The sequence below is a fragment of the Miniopterus schreibersii genome, assembly GCF_964146895.1.
Source record: "Miniopterus schreibersii genome assembly, chromosome: 1".
NCBI classification, from domain to species: Eukaryota; Metazoa; Chordata; class Mammalia; order Chiroptera; family Miniopteridae; genus Miniopterus; species Miniopterus schreibersii.
The window spans coordinates 84,657,186-84,681,476 of record NC_138101.1 but is presented as its reverse complement, the minus strand read 5'-3'; the positions used below and the strand labels follow the sequence as shown (position 1 = coordinate 84,681,476).

Genomic DNA, 24,291 nt, shown 5'->3' with positions numbered 1-24,291 from the left:
GCAATGTTGATTTCTGACATTTCTACCCTCAAAACAAGCCCTAATTTTTACTTAATGTATTCTGCCCCTGCTGTCCATATGGCATTGTTCTGTGGGGGATATAATAGAAAGGCATCCTTGGAGATTTTTTTTTTACTTCCTGCAAACCCTAGTCATGCTTTAAAATTCATGTTTTATCCAGAATCTGTTTGTATTGCAGCCTACTTGCATTTGCAATCTTTAGTCTATCTTTACTGCCATAGGCAAACCAAGTCCAAAAGTTTACCTTAAATTTAGGGGTTTTGATGATACTCTTTTGTTGTTGTTGTTTTGAAATAAAAACACGGGAGGAGACTAGTATGTGGCAAGTCCCATTATAAACTTACTGAGTTTGAGATATCTATGACATCCATGTGCATATGTTAAGTCAGCAGATAAATATTTGGATTTAAAGTCCAAGAGAGAAATGTGGACTAGAGATACAGATTTATGAATAATCAACATAAAGATGTTAATTGAAATCCAGGGTGTGGAGGAGATGGCTAGTGAGAATGCATACAGTGAAAAGATGGATCAGGAAAGATCCATAAAACCCACCAACAGTTAAGGGATAGACAGGATTAAAGGAAATTGAGGAGTTGTTAGAGAGGCATTAGAAAATTGATGAGCATGTGTGTCACAGAACCCAAGATTAGAAAGTAGACATCTGTACCACATGCTGATGAGATATCAACAGTATATACCATGGAAGGCTTAGTAAATAAGGAGATATTTAGAAACATTGGTATGATAAATATCAATTAAGGTGGACTGGGTAAAAACAAAATTTTCATAAATGGGGAAAGTGAGAATCTAAGAACAATACTTGAGAAGGTGGGCTGAGTTGGGGCAGTGTGGAGATTGAGAGAGTAGCTATAAATCATGGATCCCATCTATTAGAACAGAAGGAAAGAAGAATAGGTTAGTAAAGATTCAAGGAAGAATGCTGATTTGTAAAGAAAATTGAAGAATTCTTGCTGATGGCTCTTTTATTTAGAAAATAAGAAATGAGCCCATGGGATAAAATTGGTAGAGGCATTATGGGATTAGAGTTTTTAAGTAGAGTGAAAAGGGTTTGAAATTGGTACTTAGGGTAATGGGAGAGGGGGTTAGTAAGGCCGGTGTTTCCAAGCAGCCTAGAAGGCCCTGCTGAGGATGCAGGAGGTAAGTTTACAGAGCTCCCTGTGAGGGGCTCTGTGGTTCTCCAACTGTGCCTGGCTTTGGAGCAGGCAGGGAAAAGGTAGATTTTTTTTTTTTCTATATTCAGTATTGGTGATTTTCTGAGGTGATATGGAAAGAAGAATAGGGTAAAGATGCATATTATTCAAAAGAGAAGTTGATGTGATAGCAGGAAAAAAGACATTAAACAAGAAAATAATTGCTCTTGGGCTTTCTATATAGTCACAGGATAAGAAGAATTTCAGTGAACAGGTACATGGATAGGCTAAAAATAGAAAACCTGGAGTTTTTATTTCAGAAGTAAAGTATTTCCAACTACAGATAAAGTCCAGGATATGGAGATGATAACAAAAGTGGAGTTAGGAGGGAGATCATGAGATCTTTGGGGATAAGAAGATGCAGGAACTAAAGTCAGGAAAATTGAATGGGTCTCTGGAATGTTAAAGTAGAGAATAAATCTGTGTCATATCCAATCAGTGAAAAGGAAGCCATCTCAGGAACTCTCTCTAAGCAGTAGTAAAGTGCATTGTACTTCACTAGTGACAAGAAAAGTTTAAGAAAAGTATTTATTTAATAATAAATTCAAATGTGGAAGGAGTGCCTTCCATGTCAGAATAGCTATTGTCTACTCAAGGCCCATCAGAGGGATAGAGTTCTTTGAAGCACAAAGTGTTGGGAGAAACACCAAATTCCAAACCATAAGAGTTTGAATGTTGAAGATTGTTACTGGTGAAGGTTATAGGATTTATTTTTATAGGCTATAGGTGAAAAATATGACATGCACCTTTCCCTGGTGTCTCAGTACAGCTCTGCTAAGGAAAAGATAGGCTAAGTGATTACATGAGCGCTGCTCAACCCTTTGCTTGGGTGGTTTCAGTATTTCACAAAGGGAAACAAAATTTTATATACCCATTCAGTCTGTGGGGGATTATTCTTAAAACAATAAAGTAGTATGGAGCAGTTACCAAACTTTTAGAATTTATCTTTATCAGTTTGATATGGAGGGAATGCATTCTTTCTTCACATACCTAAGCATGTTTTAAATCTTATCTTTAGGCACATGTTTTTCTTCTTGTATGAACCTTTCCCTTTTGACATCATGTCTTTTACAAATATACTGATATAAAATTTAGAGCAAGATAAACACTAATATTATGTTAGGTTATCGGCAGAAAGTGATGAAATCCAAATATCTAAAGATGGAAATGCTTTGTTACATCCAATTTTTTCTCTCATTTATTGTTACATACTTTGTAAATTAGCAAAATCCCTAAATATAGTCCTGTACAAAAATGTATCCCTCATGTTGATTTGAGAGTCTTTTGTGCTTTACAGACCAACTTCTTCGATGTAATTTTAAATAATATATGATCACTCTTAAATTGTTTTCCCGTCTGTTTCTCTTATTAGTCAAAAGAGAAGATGTGTGAGAATACAGAGCCAGTGGAAAGTTCTTCTCAGACCACCACAACCGTGCGAGCCACCACCACACAGTTCAGGGTCCTAACGACCACCAGAAGAGCAGCGACATCCCAGCTGCCCACCAGCCTGCCCACAGAAGGTGTCCTGGAGATAGTTTTGCTTTGTTTTTTTCCTGAAGGAGAGAAAATTCATGGTGTTGACATGTAACTCTGATAGTTCTGTAGAGGGAAAGGTTTTTTTGTTGTTTTGTTTTATTTTGTTCTGTTTTGTTTTAGCAAACTGTATTTCTAAAGGGGAAAGCCAAAATTATGATGGAATAATAAGGTGCTGGGATTCTCTTACTGTACTGTGCCTTTCAATATTACCTACTATTCCTCCCTAGAAAAGAAATAGAGACTTCCTTTTATATTGCTAAACTTTGCAGTAACTGAATTAAACATTTTAGTCACAGGATAGAAAGGCAAGATTTATATAAAATGTTCATCAATTTTGGATTCTGAACAATAGATAATTCTGTTCATATGCAATTCTCATATTTGCCTGAATATAATCAATAATATGTTGGACCATAACTTACAGAAGGGCACTATATACGTCCCAGAAATTATCCTTGAAAACATTTCCTTGGCCAGGGAAGAGAAACATACCAGAGTCCATTAATGCATGGGTACAACTCATTGGGGGAAGAGGAATATTAGCCAAAGTTTGTTAATATTCTGAATGGTGCCACTAAAGAGAAATGTGAGACTAGTTGGCCAAGAGTAAGTTTTTTGGGGGGAAAGGGGGTCTCACTTCTTTACTGTACTAAACTTTGCTTTCATTTGAATAAGGAATTATTCAAGCCTTTGCTTTTCCTGACATTTACTTGGATATTAAAAGTTAACTGGAATAAAGTGATAGTGAGGTAGAGGACAGGTGTTAAATATATTTTATTTAAATATTTAAAACTGAAGTTATATTTTAATCCATATGATTTGGGTTGTTATATAGCCTGTGAAAATATCTGTGCAATTGGCTTACCCTGTGAAATATTCTTGCAATTTGAATCCTACCCTTTAGACCGAAACATAACAACTGAAATAAAGAAGTATACTTACATTTTGTCCATGAAAGACAAGATTTTTTTCATGTGATGTTGGATATGTTTATTGACAATGAATAAGCATTTAACTTTTGAAGTTAAATTTGTAAATATTAGCAAATCTTCACTATTCCAATTAATTTGAAATTTTCTTGATCTTAATTTTTTAAGTGAATGAGAAAGGTCATACTATACAGTCTAGTTACAATAACTCATTTTTGAAAATTAAAAATAAATATATTTTAAGTTACAATTATAACAGTGTACTTTTCACACAGATCTTAAGAATCATATAATACTTTACTAAAGTCTTGATCTCAAGAAGAGATTTTAATGCTACATCATGTAAGCTAGGACTTGCTGTCATTGAACTAGAAATTGACTCACTAAAGTGTTAAAATCTATTCATGTTATTTTAAGATATTACTGGACAATTACCGCTCATGAGATTTATGGATTTTTAACTTTTTCTCTGTTGTAATAACTTTGAATTTCTCTTTCAGATGATACCAAGATAGCACTACATCTAAAGGATAATGGAGGTAGGAATGGACACTTTTTCTTTTATACATATTTTTAGATCCAAATCCATTCCATTTCTTTGAATGTGAGAAAGGACTTTTGGGCTTCTAAATAGTGAGGTTACCTAGCACTTTCTGTTGGTATTTAACAGGAGACGAGTTCAGTGGTTTGGCTTGAAAAGTAAAATGGTTTCAAGAATAGAAGGAAACTCTAATCCACGTAATTGCCTAGAACACCGACCTGACAGCAATCAGCAATGGAAATTGTACGTGCCGAGCTTCATTGTTTAGTGCAGGGAGTACTGGGGTAATGGCGAAGATTAAGCTCGAGAAGATTAAGGCTAATACGCCCCACATATGTTCGTATTCTTTGTTGCTCTATTTCTCGATTTAATTGTGTATGTGATTTTCTACACAGGACAGGTATTAAGTTCGATTGTGGGTTTTTTTTTCTTTCACTAAGTTGAATATTCAGTATCCTTTATAAATAATATTAAGAAATAGAGCAATGTGGAAATATTTTTTGCTAGGCACTTTTACCTTTTATCTGGAGCAAGGGAAAAAATTAAATATGCAAAAGAACATTTAGTTAGAGCATGCTTAAAGCGTTTCTAAGCCAATTTAGAAATATCTAAAACGGTACTTGAAGATACGAGGAAGAAAGGCTTGTTTTACCCAAAGAAGGCTGTGAAAATATTGACAAAAATTTTTAAAATAGTTCTTTTCCTATTAAATTATGTTAGCTCATTGTGTTTCTCTATCATAGCATGCTGGATCTTGATAAAAGAGATTTTTTTTTTTTTATTAGTAGCTGTTTATTCAGCTCAGGAAGAGGGTCTCCTCCTTTTCTTAGCAGCATCTGTTGCGTAAATGCGGGCCTGCTGGGACAGTGATCTAGTCTGTTTCATTTTTGCAGCCTCAGGTGATTTTGTGAGTATGTCAGAATTGTTAGGATAAGTCTAGGTTAAGTAACAAACATCTCTAAGTTCCTTATATCTGTCTTTAGATTTCATATCAGTTTATCTGCAAAAGAAACTGCTTAGCTTCTTTATATCTGTCATTATTACATCAGTTGTCCGTTGTCTTGCTTCTGTATCATAGTGCTGTTTCATTTATTTTTTACTCATTACTATATCAATGGAGTAAATGGATAGCTTTACAGATGATCATTTCCAAAATAAATACTATCTAGAAATCAATTAAAATCTTTGTTTAGGGACCTTGGCATTCTCTCATTTCAGGATTTTTCAAAGCGGGATGTGTCAGGGCTACCTCATTTGAGGAAGAGGTATAGTATGAGATGAATGACATGGAGTAGAGTTCCCAAGAGGCTTCTGTTGTATTTGTAATATTTAATTCTTAATATGGGTAGTGGAGAGATGCATTGTTGGTTATATTATTCTCTGTGCATTGTTGGTTATATTATTCTCTGTGCTCTTTAGTTTTTAATAAAGTATTCTATAGTGCTACCAGAAAAAAACAAAAGATTCCTGTGGTTAAATGGGTGTGAGGTACTCTGGGTGAGACTAAAATGGAAGTGTTTTTGGCTGGAGAACCATTCGGAGCTTGTAATGTCCATTTGCTCATTCCTTCATGTGTCCCTGCTGACTGCCTGCTAATGGCAAGGCATCGGTGCCGGCTTGGGGCTATGGCAGTGAGCAAAGCTCGGACCAGCTCCTTGCCTTCAGAGAGCACATATTCTAACGAGACAATGAGATGGTGATAACGATGGAGTAGCTAGCATTTCTCATTTGGTCTTAACATCTTTTTATAAGTAGTATCTCATAGACTTAATGTTTTGTTGAGTAAGCATTGGGAAATAGGTTTCTAGAATATTGCCATTTATTCCAAGGACAATCCTTAGTGTTGTTTAAAGCAGCAAAGAATCATAAAACTGGAGATCTTAATTCAGTGCATTAGAACTACCTTATGATGCTGAGAAATCAAGTTAAGTAAATACTAAGATTTAAATGGAGGACTTTTTTCTTCTTTGTTATACTGGAAAAGTTGACTGTTGGATTTTCAGATGATACTTAGATCATTGACATGCAGCAGATATCCATCAGAATTTTAAAATAGCACTATAAGAGTTCAGATATGTCTATACACTGGAACTCTCCTCACCTCTAGGGTGGTTTTGTTTATAAAGTACTTTTCCTAAAAGTACAGCTAGAGCAGACTAACCTGATCAGTATTAAGATAAATGTTCCTTCAAACAAGTATTTAATGAAAATTACACATTACGTGTTATAACACCATCAGGATAGCATGCTATCATTGCTTTTTATGTTATGAAATATGGAGATGCAGGAAGAGTTGCCAATTTAAATCTTTTACTAGTTAATTAAACGTTGAAAAAAAAGAGTTCAGAATTGTCATCTCCATCACCTTCCAGCCTAACATTTTGAAAAATTTAGCTAATAATAAAAAGATGTCTAATTTAAATGTTTTCTCACATTTATTGAGAATTTTTAAATGAGAGCTAATAATTTTTTTGTAAATTGCTATATGTTGTTGCAAAGAAGCTTAGCACCTTCTATTTTTTTATTATGAATTTTTTATATTTGCCTTTATTGTTGAAAATATTACAGATGTCCCTTTTTCCCCCCATTGACCCCTCCCTATTTCCATCCCCTTCCCAGGCCTTTACCACACTATTTCTTGATTTAATTTTCTGATTTAACCAAAGAACATATATAGGCATAACCCATAAACACAGACGACAGTGTGGTGATGGCCAGAGGGAAAGGGGGGGCTGGGTGGAGGTAGGCAAGAGTGGGGGGAAATGGGGACATTTGTAATAGTGTCAACAATAAAAACAAAGAAAAAAATGTATTTTAATTTAGAGGTCTGTACTTTTCTGGAAAAGGGGACATTTTCAAAGTAGTCCGTATGGAGCTAGAAACCAATGACTGTCTTTACATGTATCTTCCTTTAGATGTTGAATTGGTTACCTTGGCTCTGAGTCTCCCTGGGACATTTCTATGGGTTAAAGTAGTTGATTTTCTTAGTGGAATCCATAGCTGATGTGATTATACATTCACTTTCCTCCTAGGAGATTTCCTTTCATCTTTGATATCAAAGCATAAAATACCTCTGAGCAGCTGGACACCAAAAGCACACAACAGGGTTTCTCATTGACAGGACCCAAACTGAGTTACAGTCGGCTAAATCTCTCCTGATGAATCTTCAGTTGTGCGTTGTGTTTCCTGCTACCTTTAGATTAGGTCTAGGTAGAACCTCTAGAAGTTTGGGGCTAGTTGTTTGAAAAGTTTTATTTTAGCCTTCAGGGTTGAGTGGAAATTCTAAGCTCTACAGATAATTTGAAGAAAAGAACATGAAAAATAAAATGTGAACAAAGAGAATGATACCTAATGAGTACAGGTTCTTTAGTAACATACAGTATTAATTGACTATTGTAAATGTCTGAATAGCAGAACTCAGAAGAGCCAATTTAAATCTAACGGTATATGTCCGGCTGAAATATTACTGGTTGCATATTTATAGTATTAAGTTTAGACTAATACGTAAGTCAAATCAGTTAGTATGCCTTTTCCTTATTATTATTTTTTTTAAATACACCTTTATTGATTTCAGAGAGAGGAAGGGAGAGGGAGAGAGAGAGAGAAACATCAATGATGAGAGACATTGATCGGCTGCCTCCTGCACGCCCCCGACTGGGGATCGAGCCCGCAACCCGGGCATGTTCCCTGACCGGGAATCGAACCCCGATCGCCTGGATCCTAGATCTACGCTCAACCGCTGAGCCATGCCGGCCGGGCCCCTTATTTATGTAAAACAGAAGAGAAGGAGAAGGAAAGAGAGGAGGTGATGAGAAGGGGAAGGAAGAAAAAAATAAAAAGAAGCAGCAAAATAAGTATTTATTGAGTGTTTACAGTGTTCCAGTCGCCATTCTAAATGCTGTACTTATGTTACCTCACTTAATTGACATCATACCCCTGTGAGTCGGTCCTATTTTTATTTTTATTTTCATTTTATAACTGAGGAAATGGAGGCACAGAAAGGGTGGGTTACCCGGCGGGGGTGTGGCCGAGCTGGGCCGTGAACCTTTAGCCTCGGTGCAGGTTTCAGGTCCTTGACAACCTCACGGCCTTGCTGCTCCCTTGCAGCGCAGGTCTCTTAGGACACATTTCACAGAGAAGTGACTCTGTAAGGCGTTTTATGCACTCCTTTTATATTCTTTTTTCTTTTCAGTAACAACTGATTATACTTATAAGAGCTTGAAAATGAAATTCCCTTTGCACATGTAATGATGCATTCGTTTCCTTTCATCCTTCCTGTGGAACTCACACCACCTTGGTTCTCCTGGGGAATGGAGCACTGGTTGTATCGCGGGCATGTGGTCCCCGAACTCCACGGCCACTCTGTAGTTTATGTTCAAAACCTTATTAAAGTTCTTTCAGCCTACTGGGTTTCTCTAGAAATGCAAGCTGAATTCACCATTAAAGGGCACCTTGGATGTATTCTTTGAATATATATATTACAAGCACTGAAAATCACATCTTCTTGTTATATAAATGTATATAATGGTTATAAGCATTTAAAACCAAATTTTGTTATTTAAATTAACCACTGTGCTGTACACCTGGAACTAATATCATATTGAAGGTCAACTATAATTGGAAAGAAAACGGTAAAAGAAAAACACACACATCTTTGGATTTTCAGATCTGGGCAAAACCTTATTAGAAAACCTCATTTTTAAAGAATGATCTAGCTATATATTTTAGCAGGTACAGCTATTAAATGCATTTTTTTTGGCATTTGATTCGGTTACTATCAAATGTAAATGTCTTCAAAGTGCAAAGTCCACAAAATTATATCCAGGACTAAAGATTTTTGCACCCTAAATCAATGTTGAGGTCTTTTAATTGAAAAGTAAAATCTCCAACCAGATTCAGTTCAATTTAGCAGATTGAATTGTGCCATTCCACTCTACTGCAGATGTTAAAATGATTTCAAGCTCTACAACCCAGTGAGTTGATTTTATTATTTAAAATTTTTTGGCTGAGATTTATCCAAGTACCAAAAACTGCATTCTCTCTTAGTTCTTCCAAGGGTTCCTCCCTTTGATAAAGTTAATTTTTTTTAAAAATTGACTATAAGTTCTTCATTGCTAATAATATTTAAATAATATCAGCACTCCAGGCAGCTGTATTATACAGGTGTTGTTGTATTTGTCATTTCTTCTTATTTCTAGGAATTTTACTAAACCTGGATTCTGAAAGACTGCATTCTTTAATCATAACATGGTGTCTCCATCAAAGAGATGCTGAAATAGCTACATTAAAGCAGTTTGCAGAACATGATTAAGTTAATTCAGAGGTACAAACCTGCAGAGTGATTTCAAAGAGCTAATACAGATACGCTTTGAATGAACTACTGTGCGAAGGCTGGTCTAATTTTTGTTTCTGTTGTGTTTAGTTTCTTATTTCTGAAGATATCATAAGACTTTTTATCTGAAAAGAAAATGTTAGAACATTATTCTGACTTTTTCACTGGAATACTTCTAAGGTTATATTTGTATTACCTAGTCTGTAGTGACAGATCAAGTGTCTAGTGTTTCATTTATCATTCAGTCGAATTATTTTTTTAGTTCAATACATAAATCATCAAAGCAACATATCCTTCATTTCTTCCCCTACCTTCCCTTGCTGTGTTTTTCATCTACTTCTTTGCACGGGTCACAGTCTTGTAAGCAAAGGAAAGCTGTTGTTTCCTTTTGACAGCTTATTCACTATCTATTGCTTTCAGTTTCTGAAAACTTAACTATGTTGGCATTTGGTTTTATCTTTTGCTTTGTCTGGCTACTTCTCATGATAGCACTAACTCTATTCTAATTATGTATATTCCATACTTCAGAATGTTATTTTGAATATCCCCAAGGATTCAGGACTTCTCTCCTAAAATTTTATCCAGAATAGTGGTTCTCAATTTTTTCTGCACATTGGAATCATCTGGTGATTCTCATCTAATTTTATTATTACAGCTTATAAAAACCCCAGCACTCAGACTGTCTCCAAACCAGCTAAACTGAACCCCTGGAGCTGGGATCCAGGCATCAATATTTTTAAAGCCCCAGGTGATTCCCATGGAAAGTTGAGCTGTGAGCTAATGGCCTGATGCAATGCTTCAGAAATATTATGAGCATCGGAATCATTGGAAGAAGAGGGAGTCTTGTTAAAATGCATTTTCTGCTTTAGTAGTTCTGGTGTGGAGCCTACCCTTGTGCTGCGTTTCTAACACGCTCTCGGATAACACAGACACCACCAGTTCACAGACCACACTCTGAGTATCAAGAATTGAATGAACTTGATTTCTTTCTGCCAGAGTGCCTAAAATAAGAATGACATATCTTACTCTGAGTCCACCCATTGGTCCTTACCTATACCTCATGACTCCCCTAAAACAAAATATGAATCAGTGGCAGCAAGAAATTACCTCTGTCTACCTGTAAAGACTGCAGCTTGCTCAGCAAAGACAGGGGTCACCAAAGCATTGCTTATTGTATCTTGTGAGTAATTTTAATAAAATATGTGAAAATTAGTACATTTTAGCTGTTGCAATTGTCTATTTTGGTAAAGAGAGTTACGTTTTCTGTATTTTGTTGAACCATATGAAATTGCTGATTCTTTTTTTTATCATTTTTGACCTGCAGAGATTGCAGTTTCATTGTCCAATGTAAAAGTTTAAACTTTGTTATCCAACATAGGAAAAGATAAAGAAAAATCACATTGAAATACACTTTTCCCCTTCATGTTGATTTATAGAGTTTACGTGCTGATAGAACATAGAACAGAATAATGTAGCAGAGGCTCTCAAGAAATAAACACATGGCTTCCAAGAAGTAGCTCTAAATACACTTTCCATTTGCCATCAGCAAAATGTTTTACTACATCCCTCTGTCTCAGCAATACTTTATTTCCTTTCTGTGCTCGTGTCCTGTATAATCTTCTGTCTACCCTCTTCTTGTCAGAACCTGGGCTTGGGACTCTGCTAAAGGAAACTTCCATATACCATGAAATTTTGGAATCTGAGATTTATCAGGGGCCCCATGAGCAGTTTTTATGTTACCCAAAATTTCTTGAGCACCTTCCCAGGGTAATAAACATATGTAAAGTTATTACTATATATTGTTTTAAATATGAAATGTTTGTAGTGATCAAGGTTAATTGCCTTGTGCTACTAAAATAAGATGTATGTCACTAGAAAATTAAATTAACTTTGACATTGATTTGATTTGACTTGATTTGCTTAATTCAAGAAACATTACTTAAACTACTACACACCAGGCCTATTGAGAGGCAAAAGGCTTGGTGCCTGCCCTGAGAAAGCAGGCGATCTAGTGGGCTGAGATAGAGAAGTAAGTCAACAATTAAGTATGGGTGTGAAAAGTAGACTTAGAAAACCTAGGAGGACAGAGAAGACGCTTCTAAACAAAACTGGAATTAATGGGAAAGCTTCCCACAGGAGGTGATGCTGGATTCAAGTTTGGAAGCATGGGTAGGATTTCTGTAAAAAGGGATGGAAGAATGACATTTCAGCAAAGACAGAGGTTCAATAGCAAGAAACATGAAAACCTCATTGTAACTCTCAAGATTTGCCATATTTTTTTTGGCTAGGAGACAGATATACACAGGGAGTGATGGGTGGTGATATTGAAAGATAAGTAGGGCTTCTGAACTCATAGTCTTTTCTGCCGGGCAAGGGCATTTAAACTTTATCCTGAAGGCATTGGTAGCCACTGACACCATTTAGACAGGGAGTGCCATGAAAAGTTTAACATGTTTAGTAGGTCATTCTTGAGGGACTTGGGGAAACAGATGGGAAAGGAGTAAGACTAAAGCCAAAAAACTAGTTAGATGATTATACTTGCAGTTCATAGGAGAAATGGTGAGGGACCAAACTAAAGTAGCGGCTCACAAAGGGAATAAAAAGGAGAGAGTGGACATCAGGATTCTATTTAATGAAGTGGAAGCTACGTAACTAATGTCTGATGGGATATGTGATTAATGTGATAGGAAAGTGACTAAAGATGGCTCCCAGGACTTGGGTTGGGTTTTCTAGGTAGATTTTGGTGCAGTTTCATAGGGAATCCACACAGGGGAACAGGTTTTGGAGGAAGGCAGTGAATTTAAATTGAAAATATTCACTTTGAAAGGTCTCTGGGACATCCAAATGAAGATGTCCAGTAGGCATTTTCCTATGCAAATCTAAAAATCACTTGAGAAATACAAGCAAAATATATGAATTTAGCGTCATCAGCATGTAAATGATAGTTGTTATGAGAGTGAACGAGGTCACGGAAGAATAGTATAAAAACGAGAAGAGCAGAGGACTAAAGGGGGGACACAAGATTCGAGGTTTTGTGAAAAAAATGTAAAAAAGAATCAAAGAGGCAGCAAGAAAACCAGAAAAGTTTGGTGTCACAGAAGCCAAAGGAGAGTAAAACCTCTGGGAGGGCGTGGTGGACAATGTCAATGCCTCAGAAAGGTCAAACGAAAAACAAACAAACAAACAAACACCATTAGGTTAAGTAATATGTTGACATTTGTTGACCTTGACTGAACAATTCTACAGTCCACAGTTGCACAACCCCAGACAGAATTTGGGAAGTCTGTGGGCAAGAAGGAAATTGAAGTCAACAAGGACCACCAGCTCCTTTTTCAAGAAGCTTGGTGAAAAGGGAAGGGGAGATTTCTGTGGCCGGTGTTGTTTTACTTCTGGAGCAGATTTACACGTTATAAGTGTTGAGGAGAAAGAACACATGAAGACAAAAGGGTTGAAAGATGAGTGAGAGTGAAGGGGTCCATGGGCAAGCGCGGCGGGCAGTCAGCGTGGACGAGGGGGTCGGTGAGGGAGAAGCCCAGGGAGCTTCAGGTGAGCTTGCCTTTTCTCAGTGTAGGCGGAGGCAAAGTAATATGGTAAGAATGAGTGCGAGAGATCAGAGTATAGTGTCTAGGAGTTGAGAGAATCCATAAAACATTTCCAAGGAAAATAGAAGAGGAAGCTGCTTATCAGTGTCTAAAGGGCGTGCCAGTGTGTACTTGGGGCCCACTGACCTTGGTGGCATCCTCAAGGTTGTACAGCTTCAACACTCAGCTTTTTCACTGGCTCTTGAATTGCCAGTGCTTATTGTTCATGGAATATGCTGATCCAGTGTAAGAAAAAATAGAGGAACTATAGATAGTGAGAAAAAATATGCTATTTTTAAAAAGTCATAAAGCTTTAAAGAGAGTTGTTTGACCTGTTAGATGGTAAATTACATCTTTTTCAACATCTAGGTTTTCAATGTTTCTGTTCCATTAAGACTAATGTTTGCCTTAGTTTTATTTTACAGTCCTCAAATAACACCATGCCAGATTTAAAATGTATCTTGGGTTAATAATTTAACACTAATTCATAACACTGATGTGAGCTCCTGTGACACAATGTTATTTCAGTTGCAGTAATTAATTAACAACAAACATGTTGGATAAAATTTCAATCGTAAGTGATTTTAACACAGGTAAACATCATGCTCAGCAGACATTAAAGAAAAAATACAAAAATGTAGAGCTAAATTTAAATGTAATTCTAAGAAATATTTCTTTAACCTAAAGAAGGCAAAGATGGAGTAAAGATGGGCCACATAATGGATGGACACAAAGAAAACAAATAGCGAAATGGTAGACTCAAATCCAGCTATATCGATAATTATATTAATTGTGAAAAGATTAAACACTCCAGTTAAAAGCATAGATTATCACTGACTTTTTAAAAAGCAAGATCCAGTTATATACCATGTATAAGAAATGAACATGAAACATAAAGACATAATGACATAAAATACTTTAAGGTAAAATGATCAAAAAATATATGAAAACCTAACCATACAGTGACTATATAAATACAGACTACATAGACTTAAGGTCAAAGAATGTTAACAGAGGTAAAGAGGAAAGTATTAAAATGATAACAGGGTCAGTTCACCAGGAAGACATTATAATATTTAAAAATTAGGCAAAAAATATTAAAAATTAGAAAGTATATAGATTTAAATGACACTATCAACCTCTTTGTTCTGATTGATATTTATAGAAAACTGTTCCTATCAACTATAGAATATAGGTTTTTTTCAAGTATACATTAAATGGTCACCAAAATAGACCACATGCTGAATCATAAAGATATCTTAAATTTCAAAATATTGAAATTCTATAGACTATATTCTCTGTCTACAAAAGAATTAAGTATCAGTAACAATATGATATCTAGAAAAATCTTAAATTTGTGAAAAAAACACTTCTAAGTAATATAGGGATCAAAGAAGAAATAAGGAAAATTAGCAAATCTTGCAGTTGAATGCTAATGGGTACAACATAGCAAAATCTGTGGATGCTACTAAAAAGTACTAAGGAAGAAATTTATAGTTCTAAACGTTTATATGAGAAAAAAGATTTAAAATTAATGACCCAAGCCTTCAATTTAAAACATTTAAGAAAATGAGCTTTAAGCCCAAAATAAGTACAAGGAAGGAAACAAGATGAGTAGAAAAAAAATGAAATAGAAATGAGACAAACAAAAGAGAATATTAACACAGTCAAGAGTTGGTTCTTTGAAAGGTTTAATAAATTTAATAGCCCCTAAGAAGACTGTTCAAATAATTGATAAATTACTTCATCAAAATTAAAAAGTTTTGTTCATCAAATGCTCTGTTAAAAGGGGACATCTATAATATTTTCAACAATGAAGATAAATTTAAAATAATAGCAATAATACTGTATGTCAACTGTAGCTGAAAAATAACGATTTTATCAAAATAAAATATCAAAAAAAGATAATTTCTTTTAAAAAAAAAAAGCTCTGTTATAAAAACAAAAAGGTAGGTCACATACAGGAAAAAAATACTTACAATATACGTATTTCAAATACAAAGGACTTGTATCCAGAAAATATCAGAACTCTTGAAAATTAATAATAAAAAGATAACCAACCAAAACCTCCATGAGATACAATTTCATATCCATGATAGTGGCCAAAACTAAAAAGACATTACACTAATATTGAGGATATAATACACTGGAAAACTGGCAGTTTCTTAAAAAATTAAACATGTACCTTCCTTTTCAGCCATAAATTTTAATTCTATGAATTTATCCAAGAGAAAAATATCCACAAAAATATTGTACAAGAATATTCATAGCTACTGTATTCATAATTACCAATCCTGAAAACAGTCCACATTGTTCGCAATAAATTATACAAATTGAGCATATTCACACAGCGGACTCATTATTCATTAGAAAAAACAAATGACTGATCCATGCAGCGACACAGATACATTTTTAAAAACATGCATGACAGAGTACATGTATTATAATTCAATTTATATGAAATTCCGCATAGGCAAAATTAATCTACAATAGTAGAAATCAGCACAGCCGTCGCCCCTGGTGGGTGGGGGAGGGAATGGTAAGGGTTGACCGGAAACGGGAAAAGGGAATTTTCTTGGGGCCTGGAAATGTTCTGTATCTTGATTCGGCTAATGGTTACTTTGGTGTTTACAGCTATAAAAATTTGGGGGGATATTCACTTAAGATCTGTGTATTTCAAGGATGCAAATTGTACCTCAGTAAAAAAGGGGGAGGGAGACAAATTTTGATGTGCTTCTTATAAACTAGATACAGTTTTTGAAAATTCTCACATGTAAATTTTTTCAAGCTTCCTGAAATTCTCAGCTGCGGAAAGGAAAAAGGCATGTCCTTCGCAAACCACCTTCTCTAACTAGTGGGCATAAAATTTAACACCTCTGATTATTTGATTCATCTTTGCTTTAAATTATTCTTTAAACCTCCCTGCATAGGTGCTAATAATGATAAAATTATTTAGTAATATTGGGCTGTTACTATGTACCTACCACCATTTATCTCATTTAATCCTTAAAGCACCCTATGAAGAAAGGACTATTATCATCCCATTTTACACAGAATGTGTTAAAATCATAGGAATTTAAGTCATTTGTCTGGGGTCACATAGTTCCTAAGGGACCTAACAGGGCTGTATCACCAAATGCTCCTGTGTCAGAGCATGCGCTGTGCTCCCCTTGCCACCCTGTCCTGCAGGGAGGGTTGCTCCACATGTTACACAGTCAACTATGTAGCTATTTGTCTGCCATTCTCCCCCTTTAAAGCCATCCGGGATCTCAGCAAACACAGCAGCACCAATTGCCAAATCAAAGAGTCTCAATGAGCCTTATGGCTCCTCTAATCCCATCCCCCAAGGTTTTAAGAGCAAAGCCATTCCAAATGCAAAACTCCTGGGAGCCCTGCATGCCCTTAAGTGGGGCCATTTGACAAAGCTGATTTGATGGAAAAGGTTAGGCTGAGACCAGTGCTCACCTCCTAATCATACTCGATCACATGCAACGTATGGAACTTCATGTCTCAGGAAACCTGATATTCTAGGCCCCACGAGGCAGACAATTGTGTTAAACAGAATTTTATAGTATCTTTCTTCCCAAGCAGGCTAGTTTATTCTATCCCTGTTAGAGTCATTATCTGAGCCATGTTTTGCCAGTATTGATGCTAAGCTGTGAAATATAAATAGCCTGCAAAACTGGTTCTCAGCTGTTTCAATATTTTCTTTCTACCCTTGATATATTTTATTAGTTCCGGTGACACAAACTAAAATGAAATTCTAGGCTCTACCCATTTTTTTCCAGTTTCTGATTGTCTCCTTGAGATACAGAGCACATACATGTGGTCCTGCCCATTTACCCTCCTGGGAATTGTATACATCAAACCACAGCAAATAACGAAAGGAGTTTATGGTTGTTAAGAACATCAAGCACTAAGGTTTCAACCCTGAGGCACACACTAGCCAGATTGATATCTCCATCAACTAAATTAACCCATGCTTTCTTAGGAAGCGCAAAGATTTTCATTAATTTTGAACGTAAACTCCCGTGCCAGAGAAATTGGTTTAATATTTGACAGTTTTCAAAAGAAGCTGCTTATGGATAATCACTGAAAGGTCAATTTATTTACATAGCCTACTGATACCCTGAGCCCTGGCAGCTGGACTTATGTTTTTCAGATTTGGGCTGCGGGTTCACTTCCAACTTCCCAGTTACTACTGAGTTCTGCAGATACAGAGATAATCCCATAAGGACCTTGGTGGCCTGTTTTCCTAGGGAGTGGGTACATGGAGCAGGTGCACGAGATAGATCTTGATCTTCCCACTGAAAAGCAGTGAGGTGTCCTTGCTTCCACCCAACATGCACTTAAACTTTAGTGAGAGAATGAATCCCATTTCCATGAATAATTTCAAGAAAGCCTCATACTGACCTAGGAGGTACTAAGGTTCCGTATTAGCTGAGCGGTTGGACACATATCTATCTTTCCATTGATAGGAGCAGGGCAAAGAGGATTCTTCCTCCATGTTCAGAAAACCTGATGGATTCGACAAGAAAGTAAACATTCCCTATAAATGGACTGCTTTAACAGAAGTCACTCTGTTCTGTACCCTTAAATCTTGAAAGTATTTTTCCAACCTTATTTTTGGAATTCCATAATCACTGTGAATATGCTCATTAGGAAACTCTAAAATTTTTCTGTAATTTAAAACCCTAATTTCTTAACCACTGCAAGGGCTTGGCATGGAATTAAAAGAGAAATTATTTCCACAAAACCCTTTAGTTTAATATTTTGACAGAGAATTAGGCATTAAGATCTTTTCTATCGATTATTAAACAAGATATTATTTTTTTCAAAAATAATTTTTGAATGTAGTTTTAAATATAGAAACAACACAACTTGGTATAAAATGCTGATGTTAGGAAAACTTAAAAGTTAGGTCTTGTAAAGAGCTTGGTTGCTGAAAATATTGGAGGCATAGATAGGTTATTTTTAAAATGTAGTAGATACACACAAGAAATGAAAAACGATAACGGGTTATTCCAGAGATTTATTTTTGGTCTTGTGTAGCTATAAATACTGTGGCCCCTGCTCTCAGGTGCTCAGAAGTACACATGCCCGGGGGCCCCAATCGCATAGTGAGACCAGAGGCAGGCTGGGTGACTGCTCTCCAAACTCCCTCATTTTGCTGGAATCAAGCATTTCTTTAATATGATTTCATGGAATTTTATTTAGCGTCATTTTTCTAAGATAAAAAGCAATGGATTATTGTTTAAAAAGGTTGTCATACCCTAAGCTCTTTTAGCCTAGAGTGTTTTATGTTTCCCTGAATGAAATGTCACAGTTGCCCTGTAGCAGCAGAGGCTGCGAAAGAGAATCGGGCCGGCTGCGCCTGCCAGATACTGTTCTCACCGTACATAATGCACTTAGTGTGTCTTGTGCACTCGCTTTAATATCTTTTCACAGCACTTACCCAGATCCCTCATGTGGAGATGTCGTAACGTGAATTATGAATGTGTTGTCACAGTGAAACAGACTGGATTAGGTACAGCTTGTATAATATTCCAAGGTACCCTACTACCTGTATAATATTGATAGATTGATAAGCATCCAAAAAAGTAGTAATCCCATGGTTAAGAAAATGAAAGAACTAAGAGCATTATGAAAAACGGGAGAATAGCCCTGGCCGGTGTGGCTCAGTGGATTAGAGTGTTGTCCTGTGCGCAGGACATTGCCAGTCGTGGCTCATACCCAGGTTGCAGAATCGATCCTCCGTCGGAGCCCATACAGGAGGCAACTGATCGATATTTCTCTCTCACATTGATGAGATTGATTTTTCTCTCCCTCTCTCTCTTTCTCTCCCCCTCTTCCTCCCTCTCTAGAATTAGTGAAAAATATATTCTCTGGTGAGGATTAAAAATAATAATAATAAATGAGAGAATACATAAGACACCAGGAGAAACACTAAATGGTCATGGCTGTAGAAAAGTTAAAAGAGCTAAGAGGAAAAATATATGAGCTACAAAATGAGATCAGTTACAAGGGAAACTCCAAAAGGAAAGTCAATTTAGTGAAAAATTTTATCATTTGATTTTCTTCCATTACATGCTTTAGCTTATAAACGGGTTAGATAATATTCCACAGGGAAAGCCGTGTGTCTGTGTGTGTTTTGAAGCCAAAAATGGAACACTAACATTTTAAGCATTTATAGTTTAACTTTATTTATCTTTAAAAAAGAACATTTTGACATTATTATCTGTATAAGATTTATGAATTTTGAACAAGTTTGTGCAAGACTTTGTCCAAAGCCTCTTGGTCCCCCAAAGGACATTAATACATTGTGGAATTTATGGGCTGTAGTGGTTTTTTTTTAAAGCCAAGGGAAGAATTTGTTCTAAAGTGAATAAAATTTCAGACAAGGAGTATTTGTATTTTAGTTTTACTGTATTTCTGGACATAAATTATTGGCAAGATTTAATAGTGGGTACAGATCATTTGAGCAATGTATTAAAATCATTCTAACATATCGAAGAATTGTGTTTGAAATACAGAATATCGATACTACATGCTGTAAACCCTGAAAAAAATATACGTCGGTCATAGAAAAATCAAGGAGAGGCAGAGGTTTAAAATTAAATGTTACACTTTGAAGAAACATGTCAAACTTTCTTCTTTCTTTCCTCCTATCTTCTTTCTTCTACTTTTTTGCCCCACCTTACCTCTTATCAATAAGTCACAAACTTTTCTTGAAACGCAGCAAATTAAACACATTTATGTGAGGTCTTAAATATTATCTAATCTGTACTCGGTGCTTTTCAAACTGTTGTTTTTGCTATCTTGGTAACTAAAACGACCCCCACATAGCCGATGGCTTTGATAGATTTGACAATTCTCACAGTCCTCTCTGTGTCTAAATATTGATCTGCATTTTATAAAGCACTAAAAAACTAGAAACTCATAAGTCTCATCAGATGAGAGCATATTATCTTTCATACTATTGAATTTCTGTGCATGATTTATGGGGTTTTTTTTTTATGTTTTAAATGTCTTCAACAATTACAAAGAAGGCCTTGATTTGATAGACTTTTCAAATATATTTATATTTGAATAATTATATTTATTTTTGTGGCTTTGAGGCTCCATTTTATGGTGTCTTGTTGTCACTTATCATTAATTCCTTTTATTTGAATATGCAGTGTGAAGTTAAAAAGGCTAAAGATTTTAATTGTCCTGTGTGTGAGGATAGTTGTTTGGCTTTTGTTTGCTTTTGAACATAAGTGAAAGATATTTCTAAGAGTAGAATAAAAGTTTGGGTCTTCAGATTAGATCCCTCCTGACCTTTTTGAATATTCTCCCAGTTTCTAATAGACTGGGATGAGCTTAAGAAGTTTGTACTTGAAGCAGGTTCAAAATTTTCTTTGACCTACTTCTCTGCTGATTTCCAAGAGAAATCAGTCAAGCCACAGGAATGAATGACAGTTTCCAAAGCTGACTTCTTTGTTTATTGTCTTTTCTGAAGGAATCAATTTATTTGAGCAATCTGCCTTTGAGGAGACTAAACTAAATTTCAATTATGGAAATTACTAGCACTTTCATACACTTTTAATATTTCCATCTTGGGTTTGAGTGCTTGTCATTTTTAACACAGGATATCATGCGTTCTGTTTGCAGGTACCCATAACTGTAGAAGCCTGTACCATTTAATTGAGCAGTAATATTAAACCAGAAACCAAATAGTAAAATAATTTAAAGTCAAAGTACATTAATGGAGTGAGCACTTCACCTCCTTTAATAAGCCATCATAATACTTTGTAGAGAAAGCTGCCAGAATAGAGCTGCAGAAAACTTGCTTAAATAATATGAAAATAGAAAACTATGTTCTCCAGAAATATGTGTGCAGTGTTGGCCACTCCACTCAGATGATTTCTCTGAAGCTGTGAAAAGAGCACGGGCTTGTGCCACAAATTACTCCTGTAAGATTTTGAAATTAAACTTGCTCCATTTCTCCTTAAGTGGTTTACTCTAATTATGACATAAGTTCATGTGCACACTAGTAGATCCCTAAATATTTATTTTGTCTACCGGTTAGTAATATTTTGAGATTTTATGAAACTGTTTATTTTATTCAAATCATCATCATCCAAAAATGTTATAACTAAACCATTATTAGAAATACAGATAAATTATAATTGTGATAGTAAACATTTATGTATAAATAAATGGAGTGAGATTTCAAGGTGTAAATCCAGTTATAATTTTTTATACTAAAGATTGGTAACCTATGTCCTACAAGTCAAAGAAAATTTTACTGACAAGGGCTTTTATTGAATAAAACATGTCCACTGCTTTCTTTTTCCTTCCTGGGAAAGGATGTCTGTTGCCTGCTGCCTCTGGTTCTCTGATCCACTTGGGAAGGTGGTAACCTGAGGCCACCTCACAATGCCTGTCCTTCCCTTCCTTGTTCTGCGCACACAAAAGAAGAGGGGCTGAACTTTACAACTACTAATTTCAGAAATAGAACTGGCTACTATTTGGGGGGTTTTGTGGTTCTTGTTTAATTTGTTTTTCAATTACAGTTGAGATTCAATATTATATTAGTTTCAGGTGTATAACATCATGATTAAACATTTATGTACTTTATGAAGTGATCACCTTGATAAGTCTAATACCCATATGACACCATACATAGTTATTACAGTATTATTGATTATACTTCCTATGTTCAACTTTACATCCCTGTGACTATTTTTATAACTGGCAATTTGTACTTCTTAATCCATTTCACTTTTTTACTCATCCCCTAACCCCCCTCCCATCTGGCAACCATCAATTTGTTTTCTGTATCTATGAGTATGTTTTTATTTCATAAACTGGATGATGTTTGCTTGGGTGGGTGGGTGGGTGGATGGATGGATGGATGGATGGATGGATGGATGGATGGATGGATGGATGGATGGATGGATAATAGGAAAGAGGGAGAAATGGAGGAAAGGAAGGATGGATGATTAGATGAATGGATGGGTGGATAAATAGATGGAATTACAAATGGGATTTGAAGAAACATTCAAGACTTCCCTTCTTGACTGAAGTAAATATTTTTGCCATATTTTCTTCAAAGCAATATTTTAAATTAACATGAAAGTAATGTGTCATATTCTTTCGAAAACAAAAAGACAGCCAAGTGCACAAAGTGAAATAATACAAGCATGCTTAATGAAATTAAACCATTAAAAGTAACAATGTTAAGGGGGAAAAAACCAGTTTATATGGTGTCATGAACCTGACAGTATAATACTGTATTCCATAAGTTTCAGTATGTTGTATTTTTGTTTTTATTCATCTCTTACGTATTTTCTAATTTCCCTTGTAATTTCTTCTTTGATCTGCTGGTTGTTTAAAAATGTGTTGTTTAATCTCCATAAATTTGTGAATTTCCACTTTTACTTCTATTACGGACTTCAAACTATCCCATTGTGGTTAGAAAAGATTCTTTACATCTCCACCTAAGCCCCTTTGGTTGTTGATGTTACAGAATCACATCTTATGAATTCTGCATTCAAAAAACATATATTAATGATTTTTTAAAATGCACTGACCTCTTAAAGTATATTTAAAAAATTAGAGTTACAAACTAAAGTTGCAATAGTACTAGACTTTTGACTAATAATTTCTTTTTTGTTTTTTAACAAAATGTATTAGTGATAAATAATGTTGAAAACAAAAAGTAGAGTTACAAACTGTTGTTTTAATAATACTCACTTTTATAATTTTCCCATGTATTTCCCTTCATTGAGATTTTTATTTTTTATATGGCTTTCAGTTGTCTTTTATTTCACCCTGCAGGATTCTCTTGAGCATTTCCTACAGAGCAGATCTAGTGGTAACCACCTCCCTCAGCTTTAGTTTATGGAGGAATATCTTAATTTCTCACTTATAAAGAACAGTTTGCCAAATATTGGATTCTTGGTTGACAGCTTCATCTTTTTTTTTTTTTTTTTTTTTAACATTTCATATATATTGGCCCACTGTCTTCTGTCCTCCAGAGTTTCTGTTGAGAAGTCTACAAATAATTTTATTGAGGTTCACCTATTTGTGATGAGTCACATCTCTCTTACTGCTTTCAAGGTTATCATTTTGTCATTGAAAGTTTGATTATAATTTTTCTTGGTATAGGTCTCCTTGATTTCATCCAACTTGAAATTCCTTGAGAGGATCTTGGATATTTATATGAATGTCTTTCGTCAAATTTAGAAAGTTTTCAATGATTATTTCTTCAAATGTACTCTTTCTCTTTTCTTTCTGGGACTCCCATGATGCATATAATAGTCCACCTGATAGTCTTCCACAGTCCCTTAGACTCAGGTTCATTTTACTTCGATCTTTTCTTTCTGTTCCTCAGACTGCATAAGTTTTGATGTCATATCTTCAAGTTTGCTGATTCTTCTGTCTGCTCAAATCATCCTTTTAATCCCTTTGGTGATTTTTTAAATTTTATGATTTATTTCATTACTGTGCTTTTCAGCTCCATAATTTCTTCTTTATTTTTTTAGGTTTTCTATCTCTTCATTTATATTTCCATGTTGTCCCCACATTGCTTTTGTTTGTTTTTTTAGTTTCTCTCCATCTTCCTTTAACTCTTTAAGCATCCTTAACATAGCTGTTTTAATGTCTTTGTCTAGTATAGCTGCTACAAGTCTATTTTAGGGACAGTTTTTGTTGATTCTTTTCCCTTTTAATGAGCCATACTTTTCTGTGAATTTTTGTTCAAAACTGCACATTTGACCCCAGAGTTTGCTGGGTTTGGTTATTGTTTTTTGCTTGTTTGTTTATTGTTGTAGTCTGTCTTTGTATTAAGGTTTAACTTGAAGTGTAAACTTAAGATCCCCTCAAGTCTCTCCTGAGCCTTTTCCAGGGCAAGCACTGTCACTTTTAAGTTACCCCCATACCCACAGTTGTTCTGAGTGTTCTACTTGTTAATATCTGGATCCCAAAAGGGGAAAAACGAGAAAAGTAAAGAAGGGAGCAATAAGAAGGGTGCTGGCTCTTTTTTAAAAATATTTTTTAAAGATTTTAAATTGATTTTTAGAAAGAGGAAGGGAGTGGGGGGGACATAAAGAAAGAAGAACATTGATTAGCTGCCTCCTGCACACCC

At 35.4% G+C, this 24,291-nt stretch overlaps 1 protein-coding gene across 1 annotated transcript in view; it reads left to right on the top strand.

Moving 5' to 3' along the window:
* PLXDC2 (plexin domain containing 2) overlaps positions 1-24,291 on the top strand; it is a 396,924-nt gene that overhangs the window by 342,640 nt on the left and 29,993 nt on the right. The window contains exons 11-12 of the mRNA XM_081132248.1: positions 2,608-2,758; positions 4,204-4,242. Coding sequence (XP_080988374.1) covers positions 2,608-2,758; positions 4,204-4,242 — 190 coding nt within the window. The remainder of the gene's footprint in view (positions 1-2,607; positions 2,759-4,203; positions 4,243-24,291) is intronic.